General features: G+C 41.5%; 1 protein-coding gene across 2 annotated transcripts in view; it reads right to left on the reverse strand.

Moving 5' to 3' along the window:
- Window positions 1-10,794, reverse strand: part of RALBP1 (ralA binding protein 1) — a 34,226-nt gene extending 23,432 nt beyond the window's left edge. Inside the window, exons 1-2 of one of the 2 annotated variants that reach the window (XM_082234913.1) lie at window positions 10,515-10,794; window positions 4,416-4,712 (exon numbers count right to left, since the gene is read on the reverse strand). In XM_082234913.1, coding sequence (XP_082091039.1) covers window positions 4,416-4,659 — 244 coding nt within the window. In that variant the 5' untranslated portion in view covers window positions 4,660-4,712; window positions 10,515-10,794. Of the gene's footprint in view, window positions 1-1,096; window positions 1,267-4,415; window positions 4,713-10,514 lie in introns of those variants that run through there. The other variant, XM_082234914.1, reaches the window with a different exon arrangement.
- Between the last annotated feature and the right edge of the window lie 1,494 nt (window positions 10,795-12,288).

Here is a 12,288-nt window from a genome sequence, read left to right on the forward strand (position 1 = left end):
ACATCAAAATCAATACAGAACTGATGCTGTAAAGTGATATGAAAGGCACATATCTGCTTATCTTAAACCTTTAGCAATATTCCAGGATCTGCTGTAGACTTGTAAAAAAACAGAATGTGCAGAGAATCTTGAAGTTTGTATATGATTCAGGCCTATGTGATTTTTCTTGGGTAGACACTTGCATCCTGTTGCATGAATTTTCCAGTTTGGTTACCATTTTCTTAGATGGCCAACAGGCAAACAGGGATGTGTGATAATTTATGAATGAGTGCATATATAAAGCTCATTATTGTGGCAAAAGAGTTTGTAGAAGATGAGTAGAAGAGCTATTGCTAGTCTCTATTGCCACCAGGAGGGTCTCACGGATAAGAAGCAGAATATGAGCAGGAAGACTCAGATTCAAATCCATGCTAAGCTTTGGAAATTTAATGGGTGCCATTTGGCTGGTAACCATATCTTAGCCTAACCTACCTCAACAAAGTTATTATAAGGATTAGTGTGTGTCTGTGTGTAGGTGGGGCATGTACACTGTCCTGCCCTGGGTTCTTGGAAGAAGAGTTGTATGAAAGTGAAGTTAATAAAATTATTTAATAACCATTGCAATCAGAAACAATATTCAAACAGCACACATTTTCCATTAATAAATGGAAATAATTTTTGAACTTTCATTTGTTATTTAAGAAGCATTATAACACAGTTGTTCATACTTTCAAAAAGTATAGAAAATTAGTTAGAACTTCTTGAACTTGCACATTTGTTATTTTCATCATAAATATTAATTATAAGAATCATTATTAAAATTAGAATGTCAAAATATATGTATTTTTGCAGTGAATATAACACACTGTCATGGCATCAGTTCAACATCTTTACAAGCACATCTGAAAATCAACCTGCAAAAAATACAAATAATACAATCCTGCTGCATTAAAATGAGTGAGAGCTTTGCTACTGACTTCAATGAGAAGTGGATTGCATTGCAAAAACCACTAAGTTAACTGCTTGGAATAAAAAGGCTAGACCAGATATTCTAGGCAAACCAGATATTCTACAACGTAAAAAATTAATGTACAACCTCTAAAAAGAAATAACTTACTTTTCAGTTCCATGGGCAAAGTCGTCCCAATCATCCTGACAAATCTCTAACTACATGTGCCCATTTGGATTATGTAAACTGCACAAGAGAGTTCAATTCCACAGCCATAAGACAAACAAAGCTTTTGCTGCAAATTATCAGGTGCTTTACTTTGCTGCCTCTGAAATAAATGCACAGGAGTCCAATAAGCTACACCTCTTCTGCAACTAGCCCTGCCTACCCTGAAGGGAAGAACAAGAAAATAAATATCTAAAACACACCCATCACTTATTGCAGCACATATGCTAAGACAGAGGAGGAAATGGCTAAAAAAAACACCCTGAACTAAATTTGATGGAGAACCTGCTAGAGCATTGGTTCCCAATTAGCTAAGTACTGTGGACCCACTGTTTTTTTCAAAAGCCAAACCGTGAACCCTACTTTTGAAAATTTTGATATATTTATGGTAGTTTTTATGTGGATGGTGCCCTGGGTGAGTTACGCAGACCCACTGTGCTAGAGCGCTGAAGTGATATTCCAGCATGAATGTCAGGCCACCAAAGTGGGGGTAAGAGCTCTGTATCCACAGATGTAGACCAACTTGGAACTAAAATATATGGTCCATAAATAGACCACCATGGTACAGCCTTTTAAAAACATGCTCAATGAAGAAGAAAATCATGTTTTTCCGGCCTTTGGTTTTTTTTTTAAAAAAATGTTTTAACAAACCCCAAATTCTGACTTTTAACTTCTGTTATGAGAAGACCCTACCATTGTCTCACTAAAGATGGGATTTGGGAAATGCCTCAGTACAGTAAAGACCTGACCCAACATCCCCAGATTAAAAGATCCCTGATTGGACCAATGGCCCTTGTTTCCAGCAAGTATTCCACTATATCACATCTCTATTTAACCCATTCCTTTAGCTCAACTGTATGTCCCAAATCCTTTATACAAATTGGTTTTCTTTATCTCTTGCCTTCTGCTACGCCCTAGGACCGAGAGTAACCAAGCCTTGACCCAACAGTTGCAGTCCTGCACTAAAAATCAAATCCAAAATGACCTAGGGATGCACACTTACTTTGGATTAAGCGCCACTGAACATGGTGGGATTTATTTCCAAGCAAACATTCATAGCCTTCTGCTCTAAGAAACTCTAATTCTTCACATTACTTCAAAAACCAGCAGACAAACAATGCTGCCACTTTTAAAAGAAGGAAAAACACACACTTGAAGTCTGAAATTCTGGGCTCTCATATTTGTTTAAAATATTTAATAAATAAACAGCTATTGAAATATTAGACCCATAATTTGAAGCTAAGCATCTTGAGTTTTTCTGAATGCCTACTAATACCTCTGTATACACAAAAATATAACAGCATCACAGTACAGAACAGAATGTTCACCACAGATCAAGGCACCAAGATAAAATGTAACTTGCAATCAAAGATACTTCAAAATACAAAAAATGGAGAACTAGCAATCCCTAAAAAAATGTATTATCAAGCAGCCATTTTGACAGCTATGGTACTTGTAGAAGGAGAACAGATGTAGTAGAATTAGCACTGAAACAGTGGATGTGGATAAAAATGCCAAAAGCCATAACTCCCAATACAATTAGAGAAGCAATTTCAGAACTTTTTGACAAGGCTTAGTTGTCTTTGGAAATTTTACTGCTAATGCCATTTTTTGCAATAAATTTATTTTCAGATAGCTCGACAATAAATGAATCTGTCACAACGGAAACCAAAGGGAGCAATTAATGTCAACATTTTTAAATTAACAGAAGATTGATTCATTAGCCTTTAGTTATCTACACATTAAACACAGGTTGGATGGTAGTAGTGGCCATAGTATGCACAGGGCTGGGAAAAGGCATTGCTGCTATCTCCCCCTTGAAATATTTAATTGCTTGCACCTGCAAATGCCAAGGAAAAATGTCCATTTGAAAGTAAGGTTTCATACCAAACTGCACCTGTAAATGAACAATTTCAAGGGGGCTTTTAGAACCAATAAGCTGATCTACCCCAACCACCTTAAAAAGAGGCCCATGGAGGGGTGGCCCAATTTCTGATCCAGCCCCTGGGCTGAAAATGGTTCCCCACCTGTTTTAAAGTGACGGCATTAGCTTTAGACTGTAATTTCTTTAGCTTAAGAAGCCAAGAAATGAATGAGTATCGTACACTTGCAGAGAGCTGTTTCGCTCCTCCCTTTGCATGAACAGGCAAGTAAGTCAACAAGTTTCAATTAACAAGGGTTTCCCATTGTTTCCAAACCAGGAAACTACACTTAATGCTTACAAACAAGCAAGGAATACTAAGGCATTGTTTAAAGTTGGTTTAATATCCTGGTTTGTTTGGAATTTGTTAACCATAGTTTCCCAGTACAATCCTATCAGGAAACTATAAGTTAACTGAGAATTCCAGTCTTATTTCCTAGATCATAAGGAAGGACTGAGGTGGTTCCATGAGGCTTGTTCATACCTCAGTTAATGATGAGGTATGATAGTTGATCCATAGCCATGATGTCACTGCTGCAATTTGGAAATATTTTTATAGTCCTCATTTAGACGTCATGAAAGCCTTAGCAGATTTACAAATAATCTCAAGACTCTGATGGATACGAAGGCATCACATACCAAAACATTTGATTAGAATTAGCACAGATTTTATAGCACCTTATTCCTTAGAAAACATTTACATACAAAAACTGTAACACTTATGAAATACATTTACACTTGTGGTGCCACACACATTGATAACTAAATGAATAAATTATATAAAGGGGTTCCGTATAATCACATCTTGCACAAGGTTACGCTCTGGAGATGGCGCATATACTCAGCCCAACCCCTTGAAACTGTCACTGTGTGACCATACTTACCTTCTTGAGCCAATGTGCCAAATGGACCTTATACCCAAGGAAGGCAGAGAGCTTTTGAGCTCTTTGCCTTGCTTAGCGAGCAAGTCATGCTCAGCTTGTGGTCTCTGGGATGCTCTTGCGAGATCTCGTGGGGGCATCCACATTCCCACAAGATCTTGCAAGAGCATCCCAGAGCAGGACTTGCCTGGTAAGCAAGATGGAGAGCTTAAAAGCTCTTTCCGCACTGGGAAACCCCAGCGCAAAAGGAGCTTTTAAGTGTGCAATTAATTTGCACAATTTCAACTGGCCTGCTTTCAACTGCGCAAGACTGAAATCACACTCGTTAACTGTGCACAAGATGGGATCGTGTTGTACATTAAAACACATGCACACAAGTATTGAGTCATGAAAAGCAAACTGTAAATACTAAAAAGCACACTAGTAGCACACAGACTGGAAGAGGAGGAGGACTACCTACTTCTTTTCTCCTTCTTTTTAAATTTTCCTTTCTTCTTCCCATGTTCTTTCTCATCATCAGACACAATATCTGGAGGCTCATGCAGGCTGTCGTGAGGTGGTGATGGCTCGCCAGTTCGATATAAGCCAGGGAATTTTGTTGGGCTGATTTCTTCAGAGCTCGGGGTCCGAGCAAGACTCCCGCCATGCTCTACTCTGCGGTGCTCACTGGGGCTGCTGGTGGGAGGCAGGAAGCACTCCGTCATTCTTACTCTCTGGCACCACAGCAGAACAATATCCTGTTACCTATCCATTATGCCTGCAATAAAAAGAACACATAGTATTTTTGTCGCTGCAAAATACTATTATAGTGAAAGAAACTGCTTTCAATACAGCTTTACATGTATTACACTCAATATGTATTACACTCAATTTCACTCAAGAATTCATCACATGATATAAACAGGACTACTCATGATATCACATACATTGAGGTTCAAGTTTAAAAATCTGAAATTCAACTGCAACCATGAAGTACAATTTCAATTTTCAGAATTTGTTAAGTGTAACTTCCTTTACACTCCACATTCTGGCTCATCACAAATCATATATTCATACATCCAGGACTGTGTCTTCTACGCGATTGTATCAAGTCAAGTTCAGTCCAGTATTTTGTTTATTTTGGATATGATTGGTATGTGGCACTATGTTGGTTACAACTTGTCCCCAAACAGATACAGAGAGAAATGCAATGCAATGCTACCTCAGTGGGAACTTTCTACTAGAAGAGGAGGCATATAATCTGTGGTGGCCCAAAGCTTATTTTGAAGTGTACACTCCAAAGTTTCTGATTCTCTTCTACATATTTTGGTTATTACTGGCATTGTATATGTTAAATAACAGAGCAGAAGCTATTGTGGAAACATTTTAAAGCTTACAGTTTGGCATAATTTTATGGATGTAGATGCCATGGTTCATGAGATAGGAGGAGGAGAATGACAATGGCTATTTTGGAAAACGACGTCTGCAACCTAGGGTTTTTCCATTCCAAATTATATCTTCTATGTCATCCAAGTAGAAACTTCAATCAGTAATGGACTTTCCTGTAGAAGTCTATTACAGCAAAGGGACTATGGATCAGATGGAGAAATCTGACATCCACTTTCGACCTGAAGCAAACTGGGCTATTTTTAAGTTTGACTACTCTATCCTGTTAGCCCTGTTATGTTGTTGTTTTTTTTAATTGTGTGCTGCCTTCCACAAGCCTGGAAGGGCAGAGTACAAGTACTTTAAAGAAAGCAATACAAACAATGCAATACAATGTTATCCCAGCACAGCATGGTTAATGTGATGTTGGAATGATGTACATCAGACAGAAAATTCATCAGTCATCTCAGCCTTGCAAGTGCACTTTTTTTTTTGCAAGCAGTGAAGTATTATAGGATTTCTAAAGTCAGAACTTTAAACAAAGGGACCTGAAGTTCCAAATTCAATGCAGAAGTGGGAACCCTTCAATATCCAGAGGTACCTTTCAATCTCAATAAATCTTAGCAATTTGAAGACCCCCCCACCCCACCTACTCTTCATACATCCTTTTCCCGCTGGACCCCAGTTCTTGCCCTGCACTCCTCTCAGCTCATAATCTCTCCCCTTTTATGTCAGTTCTGAGAGAAGAATTCTATATCTTGGAACAGGAGGTAAACCTAAAACAAGAAGTATAAGAGTACACTAGTTTAAAGTATGTCTATGCCAATTTCCTGCATGCACATTGTTTATTTCCATCACAGAACCTGGGGATTGTCTTAGGGCAAAACTATAAGCCTTGTTTTGCCTTAGCTATCCTTGCTGTCAGACTGACTTGCATTTATGTAAAGAACACTCTGTTCTCTCTCAGCACTAAGGTTTATCACGTGTAGACTATACACTGGTAGAACATGTTGTTATTTCAAAACCAGAATCATAGAATAAAAATTATCAGGACAACTCGTAACTCCCATGTGAATCACTCTCTTGCCTACTATTGCTTATGAAAGTCTTACGAAGGTCCTCCAATTAAGTTGCACAGCCAAGAGCAAGTGCCAAACCACCAGTGAAGCAACACCTTGGAGATTTAGATAAGGAGTATGAAGCCATGGAGTTTATCTCTCTCTCCTTCCACACAACTGTTCCAACAAAAATTGAATCCCCTTAAAATTACTTCAAAATGAAAAATAAAAATGGGAGCTCCCACCATAGATGCCATGTCTCCCATGCAGTTTTGGCCCTGAATCAAACAGCTACTGCTACCTAATCAGAAGATAACTCATTCTGAAAACATAGCCTTGCATTTCAGAATTGAAGTTTTCTCAGCTGAGCCTGCAATCCTAGCATAACTGAACAGACTTAGCCCTCACTAAATATGCACTGAATTGAGCTTCATGAGTCAAAACTTAAACCACTTTGCCCTGAGTAGCCCCACTGACCTTGAATGACTAAAAGCTAGAAAAGTGTCCATAAGGTGCCTTTAACTGTAAGTGGGTCAAAGGGAAGGAATACAAAGAATCTATGTATCATAAACAAACCTGATTTGACCCATGTCAGGTTCCTATTTTGTTAACAGCACAGCTGCAACTCTTCAAGTCCATACACAATTTGCTTTTTTAAGCAGTTTATTAGCAAACATTCAGACACAGTATAACCTTTATCATAAGTTCATTTCAAAGTCATGGTACAACAAATAACAAACACTGAACAGTTCCGCTCTCTCTGGTGTTGAAATGTTCTGGGAAACATTTTCTTATTCCAGATTCCTCATTTGCTGAGCCACAGCTAATATCATGTGTCCACACATGCTCAAATCTGGCAGAATGTTTGCCTCAATAAAAAAGAAAAAAATCTTATCTGGATGAACAATTCAATTAAATTCAGAGAGAGAACTAAGCACATACGTATCTCCCACTGAAGTCAGTGGGATCTAAAACTGAATTGTGGCTAAAATGGGCTGGGTTACACCCAAAAATATGAATGGGGAGAACACTGCTTTCCACAGCCTTGAGGAAGCATTTTACTTTGTGACATCTGTGCAGAGGTCCATATTTTTTGGCTGGCCTTGCCTGCAAAGCCAAAAATTATGGTCACAAAAGCTCATCAGATGAGCTCTATTATGGAGAAGCAGCCAGAGAAGCTTCCTGCCAACCTTTCCTAAAGGAAAGAGAGGAGGTGGGAAGAATGGTAGTTTTTGCCTGATGCTTAGCAAAGGTTCTCTGATCACAAGAAAATTTTAAAAATGATACTTCCCCATCTCTTTTCCTTGAAAGTCAGGGCATGAAATCTGTTTTGCTCTCAGTGGTCGGTATACTAGCACAGCGCAAGCAATGTAGATATGGGTTACAAAAAGAACAGAACATGGGACTTCCAAATCAGTCACCGATTGGAGGAAGAAAATCTTTCACTGTGAACCAAGAAGGCAAACTTGAAATTGCTTTAGTGTGCTTTAACAATCTTCAGGATGGGGTTACTTGCACTATGCAAGCTGTATTTACATATACACAGCTTGATTTAAACACTCCTGCTGCTGCACTGATCTTCCTCTGTTACTCAAACATTACCAGAGCTGTGGAAGATCCAGCCATGGAGCAGCTGCAACCATGTAGCTCGGGTAAATATATAACCAGCACTTCCAAAACCTTTAGGGAAACTGTAGCCACCTATACAAAAATCATTCTGTGTGGCTAAAACAATTCCTTGTGTTAACAAATGCACCCAACAGGACACATACAAAAAGAAACCTTTCTTAGAGAGAGTTATTTGTGGTGCTGAAGGATATAAGCAGCTGCCTTTTCCAAAGCCAGACCAACTGTGCCTGAATGAGGACAGTCCTGTCTGACAGTAGCTCTCCAGGATTTCAGAGAGAGGTATTTTTAAACTTTTTTTCTTTTACAAGGTGCACTGGTATCTTTAGTATTTGCTCTGTTGCTAATAACAAGCATTCTGTGTGACCAATACAATTACGAGCATAGACACAAATCTAGAAATCTTTTAAAATATATCACAGTATTTGTTTCTTCAACTAATCCTGGTATGTTATGGTTTTCATTAAATACAGAAACTAAAGTATGTTATAAACATACACAAAGGAGGCAGTAGGGCTCCTAAGGAAGCCTTCCTTGGATCTTGAGGTGTTTGACAACTACCACCCTATCACAAATATCCCCTTTTGGGGGTAAGGTGATTGAGAGGGGGCTGGCAGACACTCTTAGAGGAAGCTGATGATATTGACCCATTTCAGTCTGGGTTTGAGCCTTGTTTGGGAACAAAATCATCTTTGGATGTCCTGATACATGATGTCCTTCAGAAGCAGGACAGACCTTGTTGCTCTTGCTTGGTCCCTCAGCAGCTTTTGATACCTTTGACTATGGCCACTTCTGTGTTGTGAGTTGGTGGCACTGTGTTGAAGCGATTCTGCTCATACCTAAGTGGCTGGATTTAGTAAATAGCATTAGGGGATTAGGTTTTCCTCTTTGGCAGTTGCACCGTGGGGTGCCACGGGATGCTTTTTATCCCCAATTCTGTTTGATTTCTGTTTGGCTGCTGACACATACCGTATTTTTCGTCCCATAGGACGCTTCATACCATAGGACGCACCTAGTTTTTTTTTGGGGGGGGGGGAAATAAAGGAAAAATGTTTTCCTTTATTTCTCCCCCAAAACCAAGTCGGGGAACAGCGGGATGGCGGCGTTGCGCCTCCCCGCTGTCCCCCGGGCTTGTGGGGCTGGCCGATGTCTGTCCGGCGTGAGGGGCGCTCTGCTTCAGGGCGCGCCGGGCGGCAGGTTGCTCCCCACGCTGCGGATGTCTGCCTGGCACGAGGGGCGCTCTGCTTCAGGGCGCCCCGCGCACCGGGCGGCAGGCTGCTATCTGCAGCCTGGGGAGCCCTGCGGGAACTCCCACAGGGCTGCCTAGGCTGTGGACGTGTTCCCGAAGCGCCAGACGCTCTGCTTTCAGCGCGCCCAGCGCTCCGGGAAGCAGGCTGCTATACGTAGCCTAGACAGCCCTGCGGGAACTCCCACAGGGCTGCCTAGGCTGCGGATGTCTTCCCGAAGCCTGGAGAGTGAGAGGGGTCGGTGCGCACCGACCCTCTCGCTCTCCAAGCTTCAGCGAAAGCCTGCAGTCGCTCCACAGGATGCACCCAGATTTCCCCTTCATTTTTGGAGGGGAAAAAGTGCGTCCTATGGGGCGAAAAATACGGTATATGAGCTTCTGTAATCCTTTTTTTAAAAAAAAATTAAATCCCTGTTTATTTTTGCACATCTAAGTAACTAAGAAAGGGTACATGGAAGACTGCAACAGTTACTCCCCAAAAAGAAAAACCATTACATAAATGCATCCTGAATCACAATAGTTACCACTGTGTTCCCATTTCATAAGTTTATTTGATCCTACAAACAGGATGCTTGTGAATGGGGGCTGGCTGGTTGCAGTTTAACATCATTAACTAGTTATCTTTTAACCATCCTGCCATAGTCTCAAAGGGGCATGTTTATGCATTAAGAGAGTCCACATAAGTAGTCACCGGGAGCATTAAGCAAGCAAAAGTGGGTGGGGGGGAATGATGGTGAGTGGAAGATACTCGGACAACACACATTTACTCAGAGGTTAACCCCACTACATGCAAAGGGCCTTTATAACATGTTAAGCGTGCATAGGATTGCAACCTGAACCACTTGTTGCAGAGTATTTATTTATTTCATAAAATTTATACACCGCTTGAGTGCAACCCCTCCCCCCCAAAAAAACACCTCAAAGCGGCTGATAATGTCGACGTTGCTTGCATCGTTTTCATCCCACCCGCAGGGTGTGCCAATATGCCAACACCCCATTCAGCAATCCTGAGGAGAAGAAGGGAGTGGCAGCCTGCGAACCAACCGGGCCTCAGTCACAAGGCGCCCCCAAGCGCTAGGGGGCGCTGCACAGGGATACTAGCGCATGCGCGCCGCAGAGAGCGCTTCAGTTAATGCCCTTCTCCCACAGGCTCGGCCACATTTCCCTCCCTTACCCCCTTCTCGGAGGCAACGGAGCTGATGTGAGGGAGAACCCGGGTCGGGTGGGGAGCCCTCACGCGCATGAGCATGGCCCCAGCACTGACCTGAGCGGGTGGGTGGGGAGCCCGTCGCTGGCAGGACGGCTGTGCTGAGCTTGGCTCCTCTTCGGCCTCATCCGGGCCCCGCTCCGCGCCCCATCCCCTCGCCGCCCGCTTACAAGGTCGGGTATAGGGAACAGAAGGAGGCAGGTTGGAGGCGCATGCGCGAGCGCCCTTCTCTTCTCCTCCCCCCGCTTCTCCGGCCTGTTTCTTGCAGCCCTTTGGCTATCGAGGGCAGAGGCCGGAATTAGGCAGCGCACGCGCATGACACACAGGGAGGGGCTGTCGTAGTAGCTGAGGGAGCGAGCTACCCAAGAGGAGCGGAGAAGGGAGCCTGCGCCTGCGCACTTGTTCTCCCTATTTTTACATAACGGGTAGAAAGTCCCGCCTGCCCTTTTTTTTGTTTGATGCATTTTGGGAGATGTAGTCTTATGAGGGGAGGTGGAAGCGAAGGGATGGTTTGAGCCAGGAGCACGCATGCGCATTGCATAGGCGTCCGAATTAACTACGCCCAAGTGGTGTCCGTTCCTCTGTGGTATAATTCGCTTTAACAAAATTAGAATTTGCTCTGCCTGTCACTGGATTTGGCTCTACCTATTCTTGGTCTCCCTTTCACCCTTCAAATTTCAATGGGCACCAGTAACTAGAGATTCCAAATGTAAAGTATTCCAGAATTCACTTTAAACAAAAGAACTAGGACAAGCAGGGTAGAGATGAACAAAGTAAGTGAAAAAATGTAATATGTCTAAGATAGACTATAGCTCACAACTCATTTGGGCATTTATTAGCATTTCAAGGAGAAATAACTTCTCAGGATCCATCTGGGCATGAATGTAAATAATAGGCTGGTCCACAATAAGAAGTTTATGTGCAGTGCAGTCCTATTCATGCTTGCTCAAAAGTAATTTCCAGTTCTGTCAATGTGCCTTATTCCTAAGTAATTGTGCACAGAAAAAACAGTAGTCTCTTTGGCCAACAGGTACACAATAACACAGCTCTCATTTCCAATCTTAGCAAATGGACAAGAACATGTTAAGCTACATAGGTTTCTTATGTAATTCAGTATGGTGAGATCTCTGTCCCTTTCAGCTACACTGTAATCTGGATCTAGTTATTTCAGGAACAGCCTCCCTCCCTGTTTCTTATAATTAGTAAGCTCATACAACATTCAACCAGTCTCCTGTTTTACAGTACAGCTCCCAGCCAGTTTTATAAATTAATGAAGAGAATAAAGGTTGAAAGAAAGGGTATGAAAGTTGAAGAGACCTGCCATTTAATGGATTTGGTCATGATTCATTCATAGACATAAGTATTTCAATCCTTTCTGTATAGGATAGTGGTTCCAAAATTACCATTGAGATGCAATCCTTATTCAGGACTCACCTTTGTTAATCCGATTATATGAAAGTCATTTAATTTCTGCCTCAATATTTACAATTAATTAATTACAAATTAAATTTACAAATTACAGGTAGAAATTGTTTACCACATAACTTTTATCTAACATAAAAGCTATTAATGGGGATTATCCATCAGTGTTAGCATGGACTAAAATTCCCACTTCACTCATAAGCATATAATGGATGAGTGGAACAGAAATTTGCCGCCTTCTCATGGGTTTTCTACAAGAGAGTGGTTAAAACATGGTCAATAAGTAGCCTGTAACATTAAGCGACATCAAGTGTGTGGATTTTTAGAGATAATATGGCACAGCATGAAGTGCCAACTGCAAGACTAAGACCCAGGTGATTAGCCCCTGCAACACTATTAAACTCCAAGA

Source organism: Podarcis vaucheri (assembly GCF_965113315.1).
Source record: "Podarcis vaucheri genome assembly, chromosome: 8".
NCBI classification, from domain to species: Eukaryota; Metazoa; Chordata; class Lepidosauria; order Squamata; family Lacertidae; genus Podarcis; species Podarcis vaucheri.